Genomic DNA, 27,758 nt, shown 5'->3' with positions numbered 1-27,758 from the left:
GTTTACTATGGCAAATGAGGTCCATGAAATAACGTCAAATTACACAGTTTCATTAGCACAATGCTGGGTAGGATGAATGAAATTGTCATTAGTAGAATGATGTACTCGATTTTCCTTGTTATGTATGCATAAAACAGTATAATCCACAAGGATAACGAGAATAACAGGTCTTGCATTAATAATTCTTGCCATATCTTGAAATTGTCTCCTGGAAAAATGTTTTGAATCTTTAAAAAGAAAAGTGAAAGAACAAGTTGCTATACATGCACAACAAAGGTACTGATAATGATTATAGGCATGCAGGCCCGTATAAGTAGGATTTTTTATGGGGTGGGGGATGGGGTCAGAGTTAGAAAAAGTCGACCACTTCCAGTTTTGATCTCCTGACAGGCAGAAAAATAAAAGCTCCCGTTTCATTTTTTTTTTTTTTTTTTTTTTTTTTTTTGGGGGGGGTCATTTCTTTTGCCGGGTTTCATCGACTGACAAGCAAGAAAAAAAAGAAAGAAAAGAAAATTGAAGAAATATAAAAAAAGGCTTCAGCTCAATTCTATGCTGCCAGTACAAGCCCAATTTCATGTTTTTTAAAAAAAATTTCACATGGGGAGGGGGATTCCGCGATTCATTTTTTTCTTTTTATTTCCTTTTGTTTATATTTTGACTGCTGGCAAAGGGGCGGGGGACCCTGAACCCCCTCCCCTATAGTTACCCTGATGTGGTAGGGTAAAAAAAAAGATGTGTGACTTTGCTACTTTTCTTTGTTAACTATGAGACGGGAAAATGTTTTTTTTTCTTGAATCTTTGCTTAGAGATATGCTTTTTCGCCAATCTGATTACAGCTTACACGTTCCCTATATATGGGGTTTTAATCCTAGCACTGCTCTTCCCCATTGCAACTGTATTAACTTCAACGAGAAGAAAGAACACAAAATGTTAATGTCTTAAACAAATAACTTACTGAAACATGTATTACTATAATTATCATTATCGTTATTATTATCATGTAGGCCTGATCGATATGCACAGTAATAGTTGAAATTACATTTCTTTAATGCACTGTATTTTTGTTGCCTTTTCTTCATTCAAAATGTGTTTTTCTTCACTTTGAGATCATCAACGACATTACGACACAAATTTGAGTTTATTTTTTTCCGTTAAAAATAGTCAGGTAGTTAAAGTCACCATATTGGTTTATGATAACCGAAGATAAATACAATTGAAAAGACGTATTTCCCTACAGAATTCCTTCAACAATAGTTCTAGAACAAGTAAATGTTATTTTTATCCACGCACATTCTCTAAAATATCCTTTTTCAATGACATGAATTGATGAAACTTACGTTACCAAAATTAGAAACTTACGTTACTACATTAATGCAGGGATCTGGTCCACTAGTTTTGAAGTAGAGATCTGCATAATCTCTAATTTCATTAGCTATTCATTGAATTTTCTTAAACAATGTTAAATTCATTGTTTATACCTGAATTATGCCAAGTTGAACATCAACGCCCACCAAACGATTTTGATTATGTCCCCTTTTACTGCATCCTCCAAACAAACAAAAACATATAACTGTAAATGAATTTGATATGTTTTGACGGAGAAACTCATCAGCATCATAACTGCAACAATTAAGTTGTCTCAAATTGAATGGGCTTTTCCGTGGATTGTCTGTTATTAACATGACAGCATCTTGAAACCTACGTTACCAAAATTTGAAACATACGTTACTTAATAAATTGAGTGATTTATTTCAAAAGAATAAACTTGTACAGCAAAGTAATAACTGGATTTTTACGGTGGAATCTACTGACTTAATAAACACACAATAAACAGAAGTAAAGCATGATTCTATGAAAAACAACAACACATTTCCAACAATCAAATACTTACTCAGTTTTTCAACACATCATGTAAAGGTATTTTGCACGCTGACAATGCTCAATATGCCAGTAAAAGAGGTTGCTGAGCTATCCCATGACCTCAAATTTACGGCACAGATTCGAGAAATGTACATTTAGATGGTAATTAAGCTTTCTGTCATTTGGTGGTAATGTAAGTTACATCACGTATGTTACACTTGTGGATTAAATCGTATAGTAGTTAGCAACATAATAATGAATCTTTTGCCACCCATGGGTATGAGGACTATCTAATCCATTAGTCTCAACTCTAGAACAATCATTCAGAGCCATGCACCTTCATACTTTTTACAAAGATGGTAACGTATGTTACTTCTCTTAAATCTACCTTTTTAAAATCTATATTTGCGAGATTAGCAGTCGCATGTCTTTTGAAGCCGAGTGATGAAATATTTTTTAACATAAACTTAGACCCCTTTTGGTCAGAAAAACAATACAATTGTGTAGTACTCACTGTAATAGCATTACCAAGTTTGCAGTAAAAAAATGTTAACGTATGTTTCAGCAGATCTGGCGACACATTTCCATCAGGTATTTTGTTGTTAAAGAATGATAAGCTTAAAAAGTTGTGTTAGGTTTTCATAGAACATTAAGCTACTTTTCTGAAACTGTGAGTAAGGTTCTTCTTTATGCTCATATTTTCCCACAAAGTTGAGAAAACATAAAAAATCATCGTTGGCGACATGCACTTTTACGCCTGTTGGCCGAACTTAACCCTCCACCAATGGCTTAGTGGTATAATCTCGCCTTCGTAATGACTTCAGTTTTTGTCTATATGTCCCTTGGCATCACATAAAACCACAGGAGCATTTTGAAAGAGCTTTTTATCTCTCCTAGGTGAGAAGGAACATAAGCGACACGATTTTTGACCAATTGCGCCGAAATAGTGGTTTTGGGCCTATTGCACAAAGTCACATTTGATTGTATTTGTGCTCTTCCGAGTTGTGCTTTCACATGCGAATTTTGCATGATTGCGAGTGGCCTGACACTAATCAATAGTCACACAACCGATCGCATGGCTGTTAGAGTGGATGTGAGATTATGCGATGGCTGGTGAGATTGTATGATGCTTCAGAGAAGATGTGAACAGGGGCCAATTTGTACTGTTCAATACATTTTTGAATAATGGACAATATAACCATGGTTGTATATACAGGTTATGGCACATAATATTTAGCAAATAATGAGGAAAGCAAATATGTGGAAATGCCAGTTAAAAAGAAAGAACAAGGTTACTACTCAAAAAATAAAGTGTTCAGTATGCACAAGATATAAAATAAATCTAAGAAGCTTGATTACACTGTAGCGATTTAAGAGATTAAGAAATCAATTAAAAAATCACTTAAAGAAATGAACATTATAGGACTTACAAAAAATTCTGACAGTATGCTCCTCAAATAGGGTTTATTGATACTTTGACAAGATTAAAAAATTGAATACAGTGTACTTTTTACCCATTGAGTGCGCATCCCCATGATGGATAGATTTCTGAAATCAAGAACCCATGGCTTACGCTACAGCATAAAATGCGCTCTACCCAATCAGAACATTGCCGTTTAACAGGTGAAGGAAGTCACTTTCTGATTGGTTACGAACAAAGGTCTAAACTAGAGTAAGCACTCTGAGAGTGCAGACCCACACTAAGCAGCTTAGACTCCTATGAAAAAAAAAATTTAACCAGGGTTTGATAAAAGGTTCTGTTTATTTGTGTGTGTGTAGGCCTATATGAGTACCTTGTGACCTTGATTGCTTCACAATTGTGGAAGTAGTTCACTCCACAAGAATTTCAAGAAAATATGCAGTTACCATGGCAATGCCTTGTCGGGTGCAAACACAAAGAGTGTCTGGCATAACAACCTCAGATCATTATACATACCAAATTTGAAATAAATTGCTTAAATCAGGCTCAGCAATACAGTGCATTTAACTCCACGATAAGAGGCAAAAGCTTTTGAATTCGTAATGGTCATCGAAGCACTGTGCGAAGCAAAGGACAATAAATCTTGAAAGTTCACCTCCTCATATCTCCCTTATTTGCTACCAAATCTCTTGAAACTTCACCTGTACACGTGTATGTAATCCTCCATACGAAATTTGGGCAAAAATGCTGATGTATCTTTGGAGATATCTGTACTTTTCTGTTTGAGTTGATCGCGGGAGAGGGTTACGATTATTTCCCCAACACATGTCTGCTACAGCATGAATGTGCATTTGATTACTGTATACTGGTATGCCATATATTTTGCGAGTCTAAATTTCTGAGAATAGGGAAGCCCAGATGATTTCGCGAGTGGTTAAATTCGCAATCATGGAGTTCTGTACCTTTGAGCGGAGAAATGTACATGTGTACGTCACATCCACATCGGGATCAGAGTAAATATTTTTGTGTGATTTCGCGAATAGCACCTGACTCGCAAAATTCGTGAAAATAAAAACCTCGCAAAATATTTGGCGTATATACAGTTGAACCTCTCTTATCCGGCCTCCCTTTATCCGGATCTCTCTATTATACGGACGCAATCTCGCCGTGATTTTTTTTTTTTTTTTTAATAATTACAGGAGGAAAGGGGGATTCCCAACTCCTTGAGAACTCCTAGACAAACACACATGAATTACATATACTTGATACATTTCTTAATAATTATCTAGGTAAATCATCCCAAGAATTTATAAAAGAAAATGATTTCATTCTTGCAAACACGAACCTCTATTTTGGGGTCTGTTACTGAGTGTAAAAATGAAAAGGTTGCAGTATACACATTACTATTTGTACATCTGTGGTACTACAATGGGCTACATCAGTACATGTGTATGTATATGTATACATACTTAAGCAGGTTAATGCTTATACAATGCTTTATACATGTACATGTATAAAGCATTGAGTCTCCCATATCCGGCCAAATCCCTTATCCGGATGAGCCCCGGTCCCGACTTGTCCGGATACGAGAGGTTCAACTGTAGTAACATATTGCTAGTCTGTATACTCCAGACTCACTACTTGCGATGTTTTGTTTGTGTAAAGTAGTTAGGTCAAAATCAGAGCAAATAGACAACCAAGTTTAAGAGAAAATACTGGACATGCACAACTAGATCATCCTTCTGCACATGCATACTTTACTGGTCAGCGCACGCTTAGCCAATTAGCGATGTCAGGTTCAGCGCCAGGGTTTGTTCCTACAGTTTGGTCCACAGGGCGGTGAGGAAAACCTTGCAGTGTGCTTCAACTGTTGCATGCAGCACGGAAACTGATACATGGGTCTGTGTAATGCTTATGCTATGGATTTTACGTGTGCATATTGCGAAGATCTGATAGGTCACAAAAGACAGAGATCTCGATTTTCCCGACATGACCGTGTGACAAATAAGACAGAAAAGATATTTGGAACACAGTATGGACACGCTACAACAAGTCATATACTGTAGTTTCATTTTTTGGCAATAAAGAAAAATGTCAGAAAATAAAACTTTTTTACAGACCAAGGTTTCTTTTTTGGAAGATATGTTTCAACATTATTTTGACAGGTTAATCCTCAATAAAACTCAAAATAACTAAAATTGCGAGTTAGAGAATAGTTTCTCCTTCAATTTGCTGTATAAATTTTGTCATTTGATGGCTTCTGCGGTGAGATATTGCAATTGTTCTGCAACACTTCTCCAGCAGTTTTGCATAAACATGTTTACTTTATGCAAATTAGGCGATGAGGGAAAAAGTTTTTGGTGAGTCAATTGCACTGTGTTGCCAAACTTGAAATACTATGGAAGTAGTTCGCTTTGCAAGGTTTTGGGAAAATTGTGGTTACCATGGCGATACTTTCTCCGACAAACATAAATAACATGTCTTGTACATCTACACCAGATTGTCATCATGTCTTAATTGCTTCAAAATTGTGGAAGTAGTTCACTCCTGAAGATTTTCCAGAAAATAAGCTGTTACAAAGGCAATGCCTTGGCAGGTACGAACACAAAGAGTGTCTTGCATAACATATTTGAAATAAATTGCTTAAGGACGTTCCTCAGTTAAAGTGAAGTCCATGTCATTTTCTTCAAACTTTCCATACCGTAACTTTGACCCATCCGAAGCCCAAACATGTAATAAAACCATAGGTTCATGTGCTTGTTTTTCTTCTACGGGACTTTGAAGAATATGACTAATCTGCCGTCCTGTACCAAAATGATAGCGTTACAGGATCAAGACCATGATTGGCAACAAAGTCTAGCAATGACAAACTTAAATTCCCATAATTCTTTCAAAATCCACGTTATTCTCTCCAAATTTGCAAGAATTGCAGAAAAGGGTACCCAAAACGAGGAAAAGGTTTTAAAGTTAGGGTTTACACTCTCATTCTTGAGCAAGCAGCGCCCTCACGAGGCAGAAAACACCGAAATCTCTTAAATCCTTCTCATCGACGTTTTCTGTTAGGGGTGAGCAAAAGGACATGGTTCATAAAAGTTATGCAGTACATTCAAAACCCATGTCATTTTCACGAAACTTGACCAAATTGTAGAAGAAGGCTTACTAATTCCAGAAAAACAATCAAAAGTGAGGGTTCATGTGCTCGTTTGTGTGCTAGCAGCGCCCCCATGCGACATATATAATCGTAAGTCCCCAAAATCTGGTCAGGAACCTATGCAGGGATGCTCTGACAGGGTGGGTTAATAAATCTCGCACTGTACATTCAAAACCCATGTCAATTTCATGAAAATTGACCAAATTGTAGAAAGAAGCTTATTAATACCAGAAAAACAATCAAAAGTGGGGGTTCATGTACTCGTTTTTGTACTAGCAGCGCTCCTATGCAACATATATCATCGTAAGTCCCCAAAATCTGGTCAGAAACCTATGCAGGGATGCCCTGACAGGGTGGGTTCATAAAACTTATGCTGTACGTTCAAAACCCATGTCAATTTCACGAAAATTAACCAAATTGTAGAAAGAGGCACACTGATTCCAGAAAAACAATCAAAAGTAGGGGTTCATGTACTCGTTTTTGTGCTAGCAGCGCCCCCATGCGACATATATCATCGTAAGTCCCCAAAATCTGGTCAGGAACCTATGCAAGGATGCCCTGGCATGATGCGTTCATAAAACTTATGCTGTACATTCAAAACCCATGTCAATTTCACGAAAATTAACTAAATTGAAGAAAGAGGCACACTGATTCCAGAAAAACAATCAAAAGTGGGAGTTCATGTGCTCGCTTTTGTGCTAGCAGAGCCTCCTTGCAACAGAAATCATCGTAAAACCCCCAAATCTGATCAGGAACCAATGCAGGGATATATGCTGCTAGGATGCATGAATCTCATGCGGTTCACTCAAAACCCCATTTTCTTTTCTTTCTTTTTTTCAAAAAAAAAAGGTGTCACAATTGCAGTGATATGGTGGAAAAATATTCAGAAATTCAGGTCCAACATGTGCGTTTTTTGTTATTTCCCCTACACAGCCATAATGATATCAGGTGGACGCAAGCGTGGAAAACTCCACATTAACATGCTTGTTTGTTTTACCCACTTGCTGTAACCATGTGCAGAAAATTATAATGGAGGAAGAAGAATAAATATGAGGAAATGGGAGTTTTGGCATTAGTCTGACGGTCCTCCAAAGGAAAAACAAATCTTAAAAATATAATGACATTGGTTGCAGCACTATTGCATGTGTTGGTTGTTGCAGTGGTTGGTAAAGGTCGTGTTGTGAAATATGGATATGTGCCTTGAGTACCCCCCCTCCGAAAAAAAAAATGATTCTTTGATTCTCCTTTTGTTACACCAGATTTGGTAATCAAACATTAATATCTGAATGGTGAAAGTGATAAATACATATTTGGTAATACTTTCGTGACCTTGTATTTTGTAACCAAAAATAAAAAACAAACAAACAATATTTTGTATTAGCAATGACAAGTTTAGATCTAATTTAGATTTTAACAGAGATATTCAGATTATTTTAGTTGTTAGACCTGAAGATGAAATTTGTGTCATATGTTTGTTTGGTTGTTGCTGTTGTTGTTTTTTAACACCTAGTCTGGTAGACTAGTTGTCCCCGACTAGGGCCTATAGGCCCTACAGGTACCTTAGCACTCGATTTGACCATGTTAATGAACAGATAATGAACTGCATGTCACAAAACAGATCTATGGATTGAAAATGGAAACAGCTCAGTTCCACTTCCAAGCTTCCCAATTCCGTTGATCAGTATTGTGCTACCATGACCATGTACATGCGGCTCGGACCGCTGAACTTTACGCAGTACGTACAGATTGCAACGCGTACAGTCGGCACGCGAGCCGAGCGAGGCCCCCCAGCGCGGCCGCGGTGGGGAGCTGTCGGGTATCCGTACGTACCACACTCTAGCTCCATCTACTACAGTAGCAGGTGCTCAGCTCAGCTGGCTCAGCTCATCTATGTTCTTTGTTACGTCACTGAAACCTGCGCAGCTAGGATGCGCACAAACTCAACTGAGGAACGTCCTTAAATACTGTGGAACCAAAACCTTCCACAAGGTTTTGGGAAAATTGTGGTTACCATGGGCAATGCTTTCTCCAACAAACACAAAAAAAAAACATGTCTTGCACATCTGCATCAGATTGTCATCATGTTTAGTCTCAACTAAATTGCATCAAAACTGTAGAAAGAGTTGGCGACGCAAGGTTTGCAACCCCCTTATACACTTCGTGTAGGTAGGGATATAATAACAATGTCACTTCCTACTGGCTTTAGGTTCAATGCATGGATATAGATTTCCATGCAAAATTAAGATCTATAAAGGACTTACCAAAGTGCCTAACACTGTCTAACCAATAAAGTTCATATGTGACAAAACCACCAAAAAGTCACCAGATATGCATTCTTAGTTAAGAGCAGATTCTGAAAGAGCAGACTTTAAGCTTTAAAATGATGTACAACTCGATTCAAATGGACTTTCCTAAAGGCCGTGTCACACCTTTCCAGGCAAGCCTTGCATGCGACTTGCGAAGAACAATTTTTACCACCCGGAGGTTCCCGCAGATGACCCGCACATGACAGTACCTAGCATGTATCTCACCTGTAGTTGCCTGGAGGTGCACACGCAAATCTTTTTACGCGCAATCATGTTTAGGCCCTGTCACACCTTTCTAGATCTGGGCAAGCTACGCGGGCCTGTTGCACGTTGGGATTTTCCAGCATACTGGACACTTTCTGAGGGCGGACAAGGATTTGGGCGAGTCAGTGCATGTGTCTTCCTTGCTGGACGCGTTCTACTTAAATTCTACTTGAGGGTAAACTGTGTGACCTGTGTACCAGTCGCATGGGGGCTGACAACTCAGTAAAGGAATTCCTCTGAAGGAATGGCAGAAGTCCCACAGAATGTCATTATCTTGGTTGCATACGGGGACTGCAAAGTACCTGCGTGGGAGTTGTCTTCGAGGTGCTGCCGCTAAGGGCCTCCTACTGGCGTTCTGCATGGACCTCTCCGGGCAGCCCTGCCACTCACCCAGAAAAAGTTTTGGTCATGCTCAAAACTTGGCTGTGGTTAAATTGGAATTGTGTGCGCAACCGCTGGGCAACTACAGGCGAGATACTTGCTAGGTACCGGTACTGTCAGTTACGGACCAACTGCGGAGAGCTCCGGGTAGCAAATTTGTTTCCCCGCAAGTCAAGCCTCAAAACTTCCCTAGATACGGTATGACAAGGCCTTGAGCATGCTCAAAACTTGTTCTGAGTGAGTTGTGGGGGTTCGCTCTCACAGGTACACGCAGAACACCAGTAGGAGACTCTTACCGGTAGCACCTTGCAGGCAACTCCAACGCAGGTACTTTTTTGTACCTGCAAGTCGCTCGTAACAGAAAACGGATCGGTTTCAAAGCTCTCATGCAGGTCACACTGAATACAGGCACGTAGAAGTTAAGTAGCATGTGTCTAGTAGGTAAGAAACAAGTGCAAAACTCGCAAACATTCTTGCTGGACCGCAGAAAATTCTGTGTGCTGGAAAATCCCTCCTCGAAACAAGCCCGCGTAGCTTGCCCGGAAAGGTGTGACACGGCCTTAACCTATCTATATATTGAAAAGAGTGTACACACTCTGGAAAAGTGTGAACTGAGAAAAGAGAAGTACAGGGTCTATTCAAGCGTTTACTCTTCACCAAACCGTGCTAGCAGTGCGATGAATGCGACAAAAACCAGGATGTAAACCACCAGAGCAACATTAATAAAGGGATATCTGATTAAGCTAAAAGTGAGCATGATTTATTAACACATTCTGTCCATGATTGATGCCAACTTGCAAAGCAGTAGCATCATCCTTTCTCAAGTTGTTAGAATTGAAAGTGCAAAGTGTGTACACAGTCTGTAAGAAATGAAAAGGGGACTCTTTAAGACATACCCGGTACCTAATCACATTACTCTTAAAAAAGTGTTTGAGAAAACCTGCTAAAAACACAACTCATTGTTCGTTTCATGATTCCAAACTTTAGCAACATGTAGAAGAAGACATGCTCTTTCAGAAAATATGAAAAGCTCAAGATTGGCTAGTTTGACCCATTTCACCAATATTGAGTCCAGACACAAAATCAGTGAATGTGACTTTTTTGTTGGTTTTGCAATGCACGGTCACATTTTATGTTCTGTGTGACAGAGCAATTGGATTAATCCTGTGTCACACATTCATAACAAATCTATGGTATGGAATTCATGCCATTTAGGATAGTATTTAATAGTATGCTGGAGTACAGCATACATTTGTGGCTAGTACATTAATACTGCAGCCGCCATATTGGCTCTGTGGAGCAAAACAGGGGAAAACCTGTCTTCAACTTCGCAAACCATACTATGAAGAAATATACAGAAGATATTGAGCCTGTGGAAATTTGTGGACATATTTGGATATTTCCCTTCTACAGACTATAATGGGTAGTAATAAAATACATACCAATATTACGAGTGTGCGGAAACTCATAGAAAGTCTGGGGAAGGATACTAATCCCAGGGAGAAGGGAGAAGCACATTACACATATATGGGAAATCTGGCCAAGGATAAGTGAGCTACTGCTCAATGAATTAACTCATGCCATTTGGCATTCTTAGAAAGAAAGGAACTGCCACAGAGATGACACAAAAAATGGTCACATTTTACAAGGGTAACTTCAATTATTTTTCTCACCGTTTGCATACTTTGAAGCTTCAGGACATCCACATTTTACAAACAGGTATATTTATGTACAAGAATGCAACAAATCAACTTCCCTCTTTATTTCATAATATTTTTCACTTAAATTCGAATATACACACATATCCAACTCGCCGTTCGACAGATTTTCACCTTGTAAACCCCAAAACTGTTTTAGCTCAGAAATCAATTAGACATTATGGTCCCGATGTCTGGAATAACCTACCTGATCAATTAAAGCAGTGTACTTCACTTTTTTCCTTTAAAGCTCATTTAAAAAAGTATTTATTATCGAAATATGTTTCCAGTTAGTAGTCTTTGATCAATGTATTTTTTTCTTTTTTTCCTGAAGTCTCAGTAAGCCCTGATCCATGCAAAGTGTTTTTTTTTTTTCATTCCCTCCCGTTCCTTTCTTTGATAATGATATTGCATACATTCAGTAAAGCGTATACCTTACCCCCAAAATAGGCATGCTACAGCCTTTATTCTCTCTTGCACTGTCACCTGCACACACGACGCACTGTCACTCGCACACACCTACACTTTTATTGTCTACTATACCATGCAGTAGTCAATGGTGCTGCTTGCTGTTTTTTTTTCTTGTTTTAAAGCGCCAAGTCACTATTTTTCTTCTCTGTTTTTTTTTTCTGTAGCAAAATGTGTTTCGTGTATTAAGATTAAGAGTTTTATGAGTACATATATAATTGGTGTTGTATTACATTGGTATCACATATTCAGATAGGGCCTCATCCACGTCAAGCTCTGCTTATGATGACGGTCCCCTGTATTGATTTCTCCTTTGTTAATAGATACAGTATGCCTTAATATGTTATTTTGATTCATAATTATGTCACTTCAGACTGAATGTTGTTACGCAAATGATTTTTCTTTGTATTGATTTGTATGTATCTGTATCATTTTGTTTTCATTTGCAATTGTATTCGGAGAAAGAAAATGCAGAAATAAACCAAACAAACAAACAAACAATGATGACATGATAAAATAAATTTGATAAAAAATTTAATAAGCTACAAAATACAGAAATCTGGGTACAATTTGGTCAAGCCATCAAGGATTAATGGAATTCACTCAAATGAATTTGAAATCTGATGACATCATTATGAAATTTCAAATTTTTGATTTCATGCAGGAATTCAATAACTTTGAATAATTTTGCCAGCCTTTAAGACACAAAATGTAACAAATTACGAGGGTCATCATCCATCCTAATGAGCTACAATGGATTAAAAAAACATATGTATCCTTTTTTTTTCACTGTATATCCCCCATTGATGTTTGGATAGACTTGAAATTTTGTGAAAATATTCTCAAACGACATTAAAAACCAAATCCATGCAAACATTTCATTTTGCCTCACGGACGCCCATATGGGTGCAAATGACGAGTGTGCACAATTTAAAAATGCTCAAAATGGTCTGAAACGTATGCAAATTTTGATGTGCATGTCATGCCATTTTTTTAATACAGAAAACATAGACAATTGCATGTAATATGTATCTGTCAAGTTTTACTGTGAAATGAGGTTTAGAAATTGAGGTAGAGATAATTTCACTTTAGAAAATGATGTCATAATGATGTCACAGTTGACTGATCACACTGAGATTCAGGGTTTTTTATCCTCGAGACATGGAACAAAGATGACATAAGTTTCATGCAATTTAAAATTGTAATTTTGATGAAAATGTTTTCACAAGATTGCACTGAAAGAAAGAAATATATAAAACAGAAACAACTAGAACTATCACTCAATGTGATTAATAACCCCACTTAACACTGAGGGAGTTAGCTCAACCAGCAATTACTTTGTATGCTTTTCACTGGAAAAAAAAAATTAAATGAAAGAATTAAAAAAAATTGTTACCATGGCAATGTATTGTTCAACATTGAATGAATGTATTTTTTGCTCACTGATAGTCACACATGCCATACATGTATCTATAACAGTCAAGTACTCAAAACCTGAGTAAGATAAATAAATCAACAATTTCTATGGTTTTCTATGAATAAAAGAATGAAAGAAAACATTGTTACCATGGCAATGTATTGTTCAACATTGAATAAATGTATATTTTGCTCACTAATAGTCACATGTGCCATACATGTATCTATACAAGTCAAGTGCTCAAAACCTGAGTAAGAGTAAGTCAGCAATTTCTATGATTTTCATTAAAAATGCTGTTACCATGGTAAACACAATGTTTGACATTTAAGGGATTGTATAGTTCTGGTTGAGACCTAATTTCAGGTTTCTAACATTTTTGGTGAGATAATGAGAAATCTCTTATGAAATATGGAAGAGCATGTAATTCTTTGAGGAATTCAATGTTTATTTGATGAAAATTGCTTTTGAAATGGCTGAGATATCCAAAAAGAGCGATTTTGATAAAGTGTGAGACCCACATTATATTACGATTGCTTTGTTTACTTTGTTTTTGGATGTTTCAGTCATTCCAAACCCTATTTGCATAAAAAAAAACTTTGAATTCCTCTTAAAATGGTATGCTCTGTACTATATAATAAGTGTTTTCTTGGTATCTCACTAAAAGTTTAACGTCCAATTATCATCTCCACCAATACTGTACCATCCCTTTAACAAAAAAAATGAAGTTTGCATTACTATATCATAGCCGTCACATGTGCCAAATTTAAAGTCAAATGTTCAAAAGCTGACGGAGTTAGGTGAATTCACATTATTGTATGATTTTCATTGAAAATATGCAGATACCATCGCAACACATTTTTCAACTATAATGAAAGATAAATTTTGCACAGCTAGGGAATGTAGTGGTCACATGTGCCAAATTTGAAGCCACATGCTCAAAAAATGAGTTTTAACTGAATCCAAAATCTTTTATGATTTTCAATCAAAATATACTGTTACCATGGCAACGCAATCTTCAACAATGACGAAAGATTAAGTTTGCCCATCTTTGTACTATAGCCGTCACATGTGCCAAATTTAGCTAAATGCTCAAAGATTGAGGGAGTTAACTGAATCCACAGTGTTTTTGTATGATTTTCATTCAAAATCTGCTGCTACAATAGCAACACACTATTCAACAATGATGAAAGACTAAGTCTGCACATCTACGTATCAAAGTAGTCACATGTGCCGAATTTCAAGCTAAATGCTCAAAAACTGAGGGAGTTAGCTGAATCCACAGTATTTTTGTATGATTTTCATTCAAAATATGCTGTTACCATGGCAATGCATTGTTCAACAATGACGAAAGATGAAGTTTGCTCATCTACATACCATAGTAGTCACATGTGCCGAATTTTAAGCTAAATGCTCAAAGACTGAGGGAGTTAGCTGAATCCACAGTATTTTTGTATGATTTTCATTCAAAATATGCTGTTACCATGGCAATGCATTGTTCAACAATGACGAAAGATGAAGTTTGCACATCTACATGCCATAGCGGTCTCATTGTGTGAAATTTCAAGCTACAGCTGTATATCATGCTTAAAGACTGAGGGAGTTAGCTGAATCCACAGTATTTTGTATGCTTTTTAGTGAAAAAAAAATGCTGTTACCATGGCAACAAAGTGTTCCTCATTGACAGAAGACGTGTTCTGCTCATCTACATACTGTAGTGGTCACATGTGCCAAATTCAAGTCAAATACTAAAAAACTGACTTAGGTCAATCCACATATTTTTGTATGACTGGTATAAAAAACTGCTATATGGCAACAGATTTATTCACAAACACAATACAGGCATCTTGCACAACTGCACATTACATTGACTATTTGTCCCAAAGAAATTTCAAATATCCTATCAAACAAAGAGAGTAGTTTGATCCACAACATTTTGTAAGATTTCTAAAAAATATGCCGTTGCAATGGCAACGCATTATGCGATACTAACGCAAAAGTGTCTAGCACATCTACCGTTGATAGTGGTCACACATGCCAAATTTGTAGTCAATTGCTCAAAAAATGAGAGTTTGTTCAGACCAGTTAGATCCACAAGATTTTGCAGTGGACCAACCGCCCGACCAACTGACCACCCAGCCACCCAACCTCAGGGTGATTCCTATATACCCCCATACGCACTACGTGTGGGTGGGGGTTAATAAAGAACACGTACAGAATCAGAAGGTGATCCGCTTTCAAGTACAGATCACCTAAAATCTGTCACAGCAAAGTATGTCTATCAACCTAGCAAAAGTACCAAATTTGGTGAAAATTTGATGATGCATTTTCAAGGAGTTGAAAATTGGGCCCCCATCATGGCCAAACATCCCTCAGGGAGTCACCTCTGGATTCTCAATGAACAAACCTGAAACTACATTCCCCAATGTACGAACTCATAGCACTAGCTAAGCTGTATCTTTTTTGTTTGTTTGTTTGTTTGTTTGTTTGTTTAAGAGGTTTTGCAAGATTCCTCAATTTGGGGACTTTGGGGCCTCTGGGGTTGGGGGAGGAGGCATGGTGCTCACTAGGACAAATTACAACCCTATCACTCTGGGGATGCTACCTGCCAAGTTTGATGAAAATCCTTGAGGGGTCTTCACAAAGCAGCTGGGAAAGGTGAAAACTGGGCCCTAATATGGTCCCTTGGCCCAGAGGGAGGCACCCCTGGATCTATCACTAACAACCAGTTACCAATGTACTTACTCACAGCACTAGCATAGCTCTATCACTTCCAGTTCCAGAGAACATTTATAAGAGTCTATACTTGGGGGCTGGCATATTTGGAGCACATTTCAAGAAATTATGATTTTGTCACACAAGGGATGCTACCAGCCTTTCCCTATCTACACCAGTGATTAAAAAATTTATTTGTCATGATAGTTACTATTGTACAGTTTTGTGCAGACTTAGGTAGTTCATTAGGTGGTACACCATCAGCGTATCACCTATTGTGTTTGTCAAAATCTTCCTTTATTTTTTAGGTGATACCCTATCAGCGTATCACCTATTGTGTTAGTCAAAATCTTCCTTTTTTAATTCTTCTTTCTTTCTACCATATTTTGTTAAATTTTTAGTCACGATATCTCATACCAATATCTACTGACAATAACATTTTCAATTGTAAAATGCCCAAAACGACTTCCTGACTGGCTTTTCTCAACGTTTCAGACAATTTTAAGTGTTTCAAAAAATTCCGCACTTGTGCGTCTTTCCACGTGTTTTCGCGCGCATAGCGCATAAGCAACATGAAAATCTACATTTTTTTGACTGGTTTGGATTCCTGATCCAGTGACAATATCCAATGATTTTCAATCGATCTTCACCAATAACAAAGGCATGCGCTTGCGTAAAAGTTGAAATTCTGCGTGCGCGTCCATGTGCAAATACAGTGAAAAACCATGCCTGTTTATTTCACCATAACTCTTGAAAATGTCCAGCAGCAAAAAGTCCAAAAAACAACATCTGTATTCTTAGTTCTAAGCAAGACAGAGATGCCAAGTTAAAAAATTTTTTATGAGTGAGATTTTCATTACTCGGCATTTCTGTGCATGGGCATGAGGGTTGTGGGAGGGGGGTGTCCCCCCCTGCCACTGTAGGGAGCTTTTTCAATTTTTAGCTCTTAATGGTGCAATCTGGTGCATACTTAAATGACTATTTTTTGCTTATTTTAAAAGACAAAAAGGAAATATACTTTCAATTGCAACAATCACTTTCATCCTTTGAGCTATGGTCCCAATGCATGAGAAAAATGGGTGCCACACGTGAGACGGACCCTAAATGCTTGAGAATCACGCAGAATGCGTGAGACTGGGTAGTTCTGACAAGATAGATTCAATAAGTAAAAATCTATGACAATTACATGGAACAATGTTCAGGTATCTCCTTTTCTAGGAAGATATCTCACTGAAATGTGCCTACGGATTATGCAGAATTCACGGTTTGAACCACAGTGCTGTGTAGCAACAGCGCATCAGCACAGGGCTTATTTCTTCCTTGCACAACATCATAATTTCGGTCCCAAAATTCGGGTTCTGGCGATCAGAAAAGGGTTTCAAAACACCATCTCTCCATCATTCTAGTGCGATTTAACATTTTTCAACTTAATTATTCATATTTCTACAGACTAAAGCTTTCCAGAAATTTATATTTCACTTTATTTATGAATATTAAGTTTTTTTTTTTTTTGCGTGATGACTACTGTAAGCTGATGAAGTCAGGTGACAGCAACACATTGAGCTGCAGGTGTGGAACTGTGCATGGCAGTACTATGGGACCTCTTGGCTTGTTACACCAGCATTGTCTGTAGTGGACATGGTCCTTTTCTGTTCCCAGGTTCTTGTCACCAGTTAAACTGTAAGTGAATAATTTCATTGTGTATTTATATTTATTATTTAATTATCATTTCTTTTGCTGTAAACTATCACAGAGTTACTGTATTTCAAAACTGTACTCTGTTAAGGAGAAGTGGTTCTGGTAAATTGATGAGATTTTCTATTTGCACAGCCTCTCATTATTATACAGTGCGAGCTATTAAAAAGCAGCTTGAATTCGTATGTGATAACATGAAATGCAGAGAAGTTATTCCGCTGAACTGCTTCAATGTGATGGTTGAATTTGTATGAAGGATGTACGGTATTCATGCTAATTACTTACAAAATGGTGACTTATTTTCTGGCCAAGTGCTGAAGGGTTTACATTGATATTGTAGTACTGTGGGAAGCATTATCAAACAAGATGAATGCTTAACTGGAGTCAGAATGGTCTGTATACAAGCATTTGAAAATATGTATTTTTTGTTTATGTAGGCAGCAAAATGATAGTTACACTGGTAAATCATTTTGGATCTGTGTCCACTGATATTGAATGGCATAGTATGGAGGGTAGGTAGTTTTTATGCTGTTATGATCTTGTCACTGTAGATGGCAATAACTTGATGACATTAACAGGTCACTTCAGGACAGAGAAGTAAATCCACCACACACTGCATGTCAGTTGTTGCCTTGATGAGGGGTTGACCACTCTGTATTAGCAGCCAATGTTGGGAACTGTTTCACGTTCGACAACCATGAAGGCAACTTCTGTATGACATTACCAGGTTTTGTTTATTTTGGAAGGAAGATTGGACTTAATACTGATTGTTAATTGCACCTGAGGATAGTTTAAGATGAATGAGTTATTATGAGTGTTGCATTAACGAAGCAGGTGTAAACCTATGTCAGCAATCGGAGTAAAGCTTATGTAATTACTGTAAAACATGATATATTCGTGGCATGAATTTTTCGCGAATTGGAGCCGACAGCCTTTTTCGTGGCATGAAATTTTCGCGAAGTGCCACTGGCGTTCAATGCCTATAATGTAAACATGGACTTTCGCATGCATTCTAATTTCGCGAATCTTGGCGCTCGCGAAATTCGCAAAATTAAAGTGCGCGCGAAAATTCCTTGTTTTACAGTATAGTTCTATTGTGAAGCAATTGTTAGGTTTTCAGGCAGAAGTTAGGAGGTTGGGATGAGACTGACATCTCCATAGAGTGGAAGTTGAGATGTCTTATAAGCATCGACTGAACCTTCTGTGAGTATGTGTGTGTGTGTTTGTTTGTATCACCACAATATTCGTATCCAAATTTTGGAAGACAGGAATTAAACCTAATTCTCTGAAATATTGTGTTTTTACTACTTTGTCTGAGTGCCATATCTAAGTAGTCAACACTGACCAACAAGCCATCACATGCTTTCACTGGTTGTGACAATCTACCCTTCTGAAGATAAGCTTTTTCATATGCACTTTGAACTTTGTTTTGTTTATCACTAAGATAAGCTTCATCATATGCATTTTGGACAGTGGTTTATTACTCACCATGTTTAAATGCCCTTCTCAGCTCATTCAGGAGAGCATCCAGCTTTACTGAAAAAGAAAAAGACAAAACTGAAGTGTATCAATAATACAAATACACTCTTTGGAAAAAAAAAGTAACATAAAGCCAAATTTTTCATCAAATGTTTCTAATGTAGCAGAAACTTGAAATGTAATGTCTGATGGTTCCGTTTGATATTACGTGCAGTCAGCAATAAGTGTGACCCCATAAAAGTCAAGTACTGTCTGGTACATCCTGTCCATTGAAGGAATCAGATGATCGATGACATTGTGCTGAATAGCCCTCTCACCCTCCAAAGCGGCAGCTAGCTGTTGAAGTGTCTGAGGTTGAGGATGTAAGTGTCAAGTTCATCCCACAAATGTTTGAATGGGTTTAAATCTAGGGATCTGCGGGGCCATGGAAGAAAACTGATGCTGTTGATTGCTTGGAAGGTTGTGGTGATGCACGACTGTACGAAGATGGGGATTGCCGTGCTAGAGAACAGCGTTGCCATTGGCCATGTTGTGGAAGATGTACAGATGCAAGATATCATCGGCATAGTGCTTGATGTGCAAATACCCTGTCTTGGAATTGTGTGAAATGACTGGCCACATCATTGCATTTCCTCCACCAAGGTAACGAAATCCACTTCCTGCCATCGCACTGTCCCTTCCTGCATGCAACTGGCTGCAAGATGTTCACCTCTTCAGCAGCAGACACTGGTCATTCCATCCTGTCTGCGGTGCATGAATTGCAATTCATCCTTCCATCTCCTTGACAACTTTGTAATCGAAACTGTCGATGTTGCAGAGTGAAAATCACAACCACGACAGGCTGGTCAGAGATCCTGCACAGTCCTGGTATTGAGAATACAGATCTGATGAGTAGAGTAGAGGTAGCAGTGGTCGTCCTTTGATGTATGTTGCTTGACCATATGTAGTAATCCTCAACAGGAGTGGTGGGTGACACGCGTTCTACCAGATCTTGATATATGTTCCTTGTAGAGGGTGCATAATCTTGAAATGGTTCGAGGGGACACAATGAAAACTCTCACAATCTCTCACCTGGATATGTTTGCTTCCATTTGTCTGATGGTGTCGTTCCTTTGAGCGTCATTCATTCTTGCGATTGTGATAGCTGCTCTGGCAGTCTTTAACTGAGTACAGGAAAGTCCTGAATCCTGCACTTTTCTAGGGCTACTTGTGCCTCTTCCATGTGTTCATCATGCTGACTGTTCAAATCACTGAACAACAACTATGCAAATAAAAATACATGTGGTCAGCTCCATTATACACCATATAATTAATGGAAGACACAAACAAATTAAAAGGACTATAGCATGAAACAGGTTACTCAGTTGACGAGAGCCATGCAACCACATTCCTATCAGGTACCATACTCGAGAACTGAATCGCATCGCCATTCGTTCTTTCCAAGAACTGTAAGGAGCTGGAATTCCCCGTCGTCAGAAATTGTTTCAGCACCATCTGTGGGATCATTCTGTAACTGACTAATGGCTGATCACAGTGGCTAGTTATTTTCTTCAAATTTGTTATGTGCTTGTAAATATCTGTGAATAAACTGTATTACAGTGCAAATAGCACAGTCTGCAAGAATCTTCAGCCTATTGAAGGAGGCAGACTTAATCAGAAGAAGAAGAAGAAATTTCTGTGCATGCATACTTATTAGGGAAATTTTACTTCAGTGTTACTTTCTTTTAAAGAGTATATAATCAATTTTGAACAGCTCATGTGATATTTAGAATAATTCTACACATGATGTGGCAACCCTGAATAAATGTTTGACATTTGAAATTTGGGGGCTAGGGGCCTTTTGGCCCTGCCCCTGGAGACTGATGGAGGCCTCATGTACTAGTCGAGCAAATTTATATTCCTTACCCCAAAGAGTTATAATTTTGCTATTACTGGAGTGGATGAAACTTCAGAAGACTATGCAGACAACTGACAATGGACATGTAGAATGATGGCATATGAATGACACACTGCTAAGGGACCACAAAAGCTAGCATTTTTTTGTGAGGTTAAGGTGAGGTAACAAGAGACTCAGGGGTCTTATGCTCACCTGAGCATTGAAGGTCACCCTCAACACATTCCTGCAGTCTATTACCCAAGAAGAACATAGCAAAGTTGGAAAGCTTTGGGGACCTCCAGGAGGGCATGGTATCCATTTGTACACTCTATTCTATCACAATGGCAATGATACCGTAACGTATGTTGAGAATTTGAGCATGAGTTTTCAAAAAGAATAGAAAATCCAAATGAGAACTTTCCTGTTTGAAACTTGAATTGTATTTTATGAGGAAGGCAAAAGAAGAGACTACGATTATAATAATGGGAGAGCTTGCATGCATGATCCAGAATTAGAAGCTCCACAAAATGTGAGTACCAACCCTTGTAGCCATCATATTGAGAACCACCTAAAATAAGTGTTAGGGGTGGGTCAGAAGAGAATCTGGTTGAAAAAGTTGTGCATGTCTGTATAGTACCAGCAGTTTTTCCATCAGCATCTCCTGAAGAGCTGGGAACCATGAGTGTGTAGGCCAATCACTTTAGGGTAAGGCAGGAAGGACGGATAGCATAGAACGGTAATAGATCCTAATCTACTGTTAAATTCACCTACTTTCTCTGATGAAGGATCAGACAGCCAAGTGATATACCTGTGCAGTTGTGCATGAAGTCTAGAAGCAAAAAGGTTGATTTTAGGACAGACAAAATGTTCTATCACATTGTTAAATTGGGCTTTGTTGAGCATCCATTCTGTTTGATCATCAAACCTCCTTGACATGTATTCTGCAGTGGTATTGAGTCACCCTGGTATTGTAGGTGGCCATGATCCACATTTGCCTTTGATACACCATTCTCAAATGTCATGCAACAATCTGTTTCAATCCTGTGTCATGCAACAATCTGTTTCAATCCTGTGATCTGAAGCCCCCCATGTTTGCACCTGATTGTATTGATAACGTTATTTTGAAAAATATAGCTGAGAATATTGTTGAACCTTTAACTTACATTTTTAATTTGTCATTAAGCAGTGGTGTTGTTCCGCTACGAATGAAAATTGCTAAAGTAATCCCAATTTATAAGAAAGGTAATAAGGAAGACATTAGTAATTACAGACCAATTTCATTGTTGTCATCGTTTTCAAAATTGTTAGAAAAAGTTGTTAATTCTAGACTCCTTAAATTTCTTGATTTTTACGATATCATTTCTGATTCACAATTCGGTTTCCGCAAAGGACATAGCACTTCTCAAGCAATTCTCTCCTTTATTGAAAAAGTAGCCAAAGCAGTAGATAGGGCTCATCACACAGTGGGTGTCTTCCTGGACCTCTCCAAGGCCTTCGATACCATTGATCATAAAATATTACTTCATAAATTATGTCACTATGGTATACGTGGCAAGGCCTTGGAGTGGTTCAGGAGTTACCTCTCTGATCGTAAACAGTACGTTTTTCTATCTGGTCAAAACTCCTGCAACCAATCTGTCACCTGTGGTGTTCCTCAGGGTAGTTTACTGGGACCTCTTTTATTCATTTTGTATATAAATGATATAACAAATGTTTCTAATATTTTATCTTTTGTACTTTTTGCTGATGACTCTAATGTTTTTCTTTCTCATTCAGATCCTAATATTTTGGTGGATTTGTTAAATTCTGAATTAAAGAAATTGTTATGTTGGATAAGGTCAAATAAGTTGTCTATTAATCTTCTTAAAACTAAATGTATATTATTTAGTAATACTTTAGATAATCTTCCTAATAATATAAAAATAGATGATATAGTTATAGATGAAGTTGCATCAATGAAGTTTTTAGGTTTGGTTATTGACAATAAACTTTCATGGAAGTTACATATTGATAGTATTTGTCACACAATATCTCGAAATATTGGTGTTATTAATAGAGTTAAATATTATTTTCCTATTCCCACACTTTTAATGTTATATTCAGCTTTGATTTTACCTTATTTGAATTATGGCATTATAGCTTGGGGGAACACACATCCAACATATCTCGACAGACTGTCCCATCTCCAGAAAAAAGCTCTTCGAATAATTTGTCATGTTTCTTGGAGAGCCCACACCGATGTTTTATTTTCTGAAAACAAAATTTTAAAGATAACTGATATTTATTATTATTCTCTTGGCCAATTTATGTATAAACTTTCTAATAATTTGTTGCCGTCTGTCTTCACGAGCATGTTTGCGAGAAACCGCTCGTTCCATAAATATCCAACTTGTCACTCAGATGAATTCCATCTGCCTTTAACTAGAACAATGTTTACACAATCTATATTTACATTTGCTGGACCTAAATATTGGAACAACCTTTCTAACAGTTTGAGGACATCTCCAAGTTTAAGTTCTTTTAAGAGTAATCTGAAGAAAAATATTTTGAATAGTTATAAGAATTGTTGATTCTTTATTGGTTGCAAGGAAGTGTAAAATCCAACCTTATATTCTAGTGAAAATACAGCGAAGCGGCTCCATCCATCCACTACCTCTCGTGTCCTTCCATTTTTTTTTGTCTTTTATCTTCACTCCACGCATTAAGCTGCTTTCTCCCCCCCTCTCTCTCTCATACACATACACACACACACACTCACACACACACACACATACTACTTTGTTTCTGTCCTCTCTTTTCCGGCATGACAGCGACTTAGTGTAGGGATTTGTTCAGGGTTTTTGTTTTGGATAAGTTAGGTTATAGGTCTTTTTGTCTTAGTTTCTTTGTTTCATCCATTTTCAATGCTTATCAGTCTATCGATCATATAATTTCTTGTATTACGTGTGGGGGGAATGCAGCCTACAAGCTCAGCTTTTTAGCATTCCTCCCCATTTCCAACATTTTCCTATACCTACAAGTTTTCTGTAAATTTATTCTTTACTTTGTATGATGAAATTTATGCACTGTATTCAATTTTTGTAATATATTTATATGTTTCTGTTGGAAATGAAAAATAAATGAATGAATGAATGAATGAATGTTCTTTACATAACAGGCAACAGTAGTATTATTCAGCATGATGAGAACATGGAAATTTTCCATGCAAGAACTTAAGGACTTCAGAGCCAATCCTGCTGCTCTTGATAATTGATCTCATTGCTATCAGCCTTTTTGCTCTCCTCTACATTCCATTCTTCCCCTGTATATTTTGTGCACATGTCAGTTGATACCCATTAAAACCCACTGGTAGTGGTGCAGATATGAATTTGCTTAGAGGTGTAATGTAAGTTGTCAATCCACCATTTACTTGTAAGTTCCCATCTGGCTTTGTTTGATTAGCTCATTATCCTCTCAGAATAACTTCAATTGGCCTTCAATATCAAAATCCTATCTTTTTCCAAGGTTTTGTAGTAGAGAGGGCCACATTGAGCTGCTGGAAAAGGTGGCCATTAATTTTACTATTACCCTTGCTACTTCTCGGATACAGAATCTGTAGAATTCTAGATATATACGCCATCGGTTGGCGATATCGTCCTTCTTGGAGTCAGGAAGAATGACTGTCATGTCCATGGGGTTTAGAAAAAAAAATCCCCCAAAGGGGATTTCCTTAGTGGGTTCTAACAATGATTAAGTTAGGTGGACAAGGAAACCCAATTCTTTGAGGAGCTCAGTTGTGGCATTCACTGCTCTTTGGGTGCAAGCTTCACTCTTCCAAATAATGATGTTATCACATAGGTATTCCACTACCATATTTCATGCTCTTTTTAGATAAGCAACAAGGAAAAGTAGAATTTACGCGGTGCGTAATATATGTCCCCGCCGGAAGTAGCATTTTGTAGCAAAATGTACAATACAGGTCACAAATCAAGGTCAAAGGTCAAAGAAATCAAAGGTCAAAATTCTGTGTAGAAGTTTTGAAGCCCTCACCTGCTGCCATCACATAAAGCAAATGGAATCGAAATCGGGTTAGAAATGGCGAAGGAGTAGCATTTTGTAGCAAAATGTACAATACAGGTCAAAAATCAAGGTCAAAGGTCAAAGAAGTCAAAGGTCAAATTCTGTAAAAAAGTTTTGAAGCCCTTACCTATTGCCATCACATAAAGCAAACAGAATCAAAATCGGGTTAGAAATGGTGAAGGAGTAGCATTTTGTAGCCAATGTACAATATAGGTCAAAAATCAAGGTCAAAGGTCAAAGAAGTCAAAGGTCAAAATTCTGTGTAGAAGTTTTGAAGCCCTCACCTAGTGCCATCACATAAAGCAAACAGAATCGAAATCGGGTCAGAAATGGCGAAGGAGTAGCATTTTGTAGCAAAATGTAAAATACAGGTCAAAAAATCAAGGTCAAAGGTCAAAGAAGTCAAAGGTCAAAATTCTGTGTAGAAGTTTTGAAGCCCTCAACTAGTGCCATCACATAAAGCAAACGGAATCGAAATCGGGTTAGAAATGGCGAAGGAGTAGCATTTTGTAGCAAAATGTACAATATAGGTCAAGGTCAAGGTCAAAGGTCACAACTGAAATTCTGTGTAGAAGTTTCAAAGCTCCCACATAGTGCTATCATATAAAGCAAACAGAATCAAAATTGGCTTATAAATGACAGAGAAGTAGCAAATTGAAGATTTTGATCACACACGGACGGACACACACACGGACACACACACATACGGAGCCCGTTTCATAGTCCCCTGCTCGAACTCGATCGGCGGGGACAAAAACTGGTTTCGAGATGTATAGTGAATAGACGAGGTACTGTAATAAGCCTATTCCGCAAGGCCTGATATTGCTAAAGTTGCCTCTGCCACAAAAAATTTTAGGTATTTCTTATTCCTCTGGGTCAACTGGGATGAAAAAGTATGCATCTTGAAGGTCCACTGAGGCTAAACTGCAATCTGATGCAATAAATTGCATTGCTGTATTAATGAAGTCCAGTTTAACTCTAACTAGGCTGGGAGCCCCTCGCCCCCCCCCCCCCCCCCAACATTCCATGCAATGTCTTGCCAGAAGTATCACCAGAAGTTCTGGAACCAGAAGTAATGCCCAGTGAAATTAGAGCAGTCATAAAGAAGCTGAAGGATGATATTGAGGCACCTGGTCTGGATGGGACCTCTGCAGAAATGATAAAGGCAGGAGGAAAAATGGCTGTACAAGCCATGAAAGCAATCCTTGATAACAGGGACATCTCATGCAAATTAGGGACATCTGATGCTATCCTCACCATTTGTAACATCATTGAGATCAACAATTGTGGCTGATGTTTGTCAACTACAGCAAAGCATTTGACAAGATTAATCACGCTGTCTTGTGGAAAACTCTCCAGGATTACGGTATCCCTAAACACCTAGTTTGGCTCCTTGAGAGACTATATTCAGAAGCTAGCAGGTGGCCATACAGACCAGCTTCCACTTAAGAAAGGAGTTCGGAAGGGCTGCATTGTGTCCCCCTTACTTTTCAATGCCTGTGGTGAAGCCATTTTGCGACAGGTGAATGAGACACTAGATGAAAGATCAGGTAGTGTTGTTGGTGGAAGAGCAATATGGAATATCCACTATATTGTTGACACTACCCTGCTCGCACGTTCAAGGATAGAACTGGAAAAGCAAACCGCGGAACTAGAGAAATGCAGCTACATATTTGGTCTTCATATAAACACAACCAAAACACATGTTATGATTCATGGGAGCAAAGAACAGATCTTCCTTGGTGGAAATACAATCAGCCAGGTAGACCACTTCAAACACCTTGGCTCAATGGTAAAAATTGATGGAGACTCTACACCATAGATTTGTGCCAGGTTGGCAATTGAAAGAGATGCCACCAGCCAACGAACTGGACTGTGGAAGGCAAAAAGAGATCAGCCTGAAACTGAAGAAATGGCTAGTGAAATCAATTATGTGGAGCATAGACCTCTATGGTGCAGAAAGTTAAGACATTGGAGCAGAGCCACATGAAGATGATAGAATAATTTGAGCTATGGGTGTGGCGCAGAATGCTTCAGGTCAGCTAGAGAGATAGGAGGACCAATGTATGGATTCACCAAAGTAGAAGTTTCAGAAGAAGGACTGCTTGCCCAACTAAGGAAGAGGAACCTGTCCATGTATGGACATTGGAAATGCCGATCAGACGGCCTTGTTCAGATGACAGTAGAAGGAGGAGATAGGAAAACGGGATCGATTGACAACATCAGGATGTGGACGAATGAAGGAATGGCAGTGGCAAGAGCAAATGTACACAAGAGAATGTCAACAGTTGATGATGATGATGATGAAACAGCATTTATATAGCGCCATTTATCTGTAGAAACATTCAAAGGCGCCCGGCTCCCACAAAATGTCACACATCATTCACAAAGTTGCTGGAAAATATAGGTCTTCAGTTCAAACTTGAAGGTATTGAGGATGTTGCAATTCCGAAGCTGGACTGGTAGTGAGTTCCACAGACGTGGCGCAACAGAAGATGTTGCCATACATCTATCCCCATACATTTTTAGGCGGGTATTGGGAACATGGAGAGTCAGGCCAGTGCAACGTAGTCCTGGTCGTCGCTGTCGTACACTGATAAGTGCAGACACATAGCCAGGAGACAAGTTATGGAGAGCCTTATAAGCAAGCAGTAAGATCTTATACTGTACTCTGCGTTGCACGGGCAGCCAATGAAGCTCACGAAGTACTGGAGACATATGGTCAAACTTCTTGGTGCCAGTGAGAAGGCATGCAGCAGCATTCTGTACAGCCTGGAGGAGTTTGATTGATGTTGATGGCAAGCCAGCAAGGAGACAGTTGCAGAAATCCAGTCTAGATGATATCAGAGCATGAATGACACTTTCTGCAGCACTTCGTGTAAGACAGTGTCTGATCTCAGCGATCCGGCGGAGTTGGTAGTATGCTGACTGACAAACATATATGTGTTTCTCCATACTCATTGTTGTTGGGAG

General features: G+C 38.3%; 1 protein-coding gene across 3 annotated transcripts in view; it reads right to left on the bottom strand.

The window, feature by feature from the left end:
• The window catches only part of LOC139730509 (iron-sulfur cluster co-chaperone protein HscB-like), a 97,332-nt gene that overhangs the window by 3,921 nt on the left and 65,653 nt on the right, over positions 1 to 27,758 (bottom strand). Inside the window, exon 5 of one of the 3 annotated variants that reach the window (XM_071641349.1) lies at positions 18,860 to 18,907. The exons of 1 other annotated variant lie outside the window; for it this stretch is intronic. In XM_071641349.1, the coding sequence (XP_071497450.1) occupies positions 18,860 to 18,907 (48 nt within the window). Of the gene's footprint in view, positions 1 to 18,859; positions 18,908 to 27,758 lie in introns of those variants that run through there. One more of the 3 variants, XM_071641351.1, reaches the window with a different exon arrangement.

This window comes from Diadema antillarum, unplaced genomic scaffold (genome assembly GCF_040938485.1).
Source record: "Diadema antillarum isolate AM-2024a unplaced genomic scaffold, OU_Dant_1.0 seq00000320_RagTag, whole genome shotgun sequence".
In the NCBI taxonomy this organism is placed as follows: Eukaryota; Metazoa; Echinodermata; class Echinoidea; order Diadematoida; family Diadematidae; genus Diadema; species Diadema antillarum.
The sequence above is the reverse complement of the archived record's forward strand: the minus strand, read 5'-3'. Positions and strand labels throughout refer to the sequence as shown.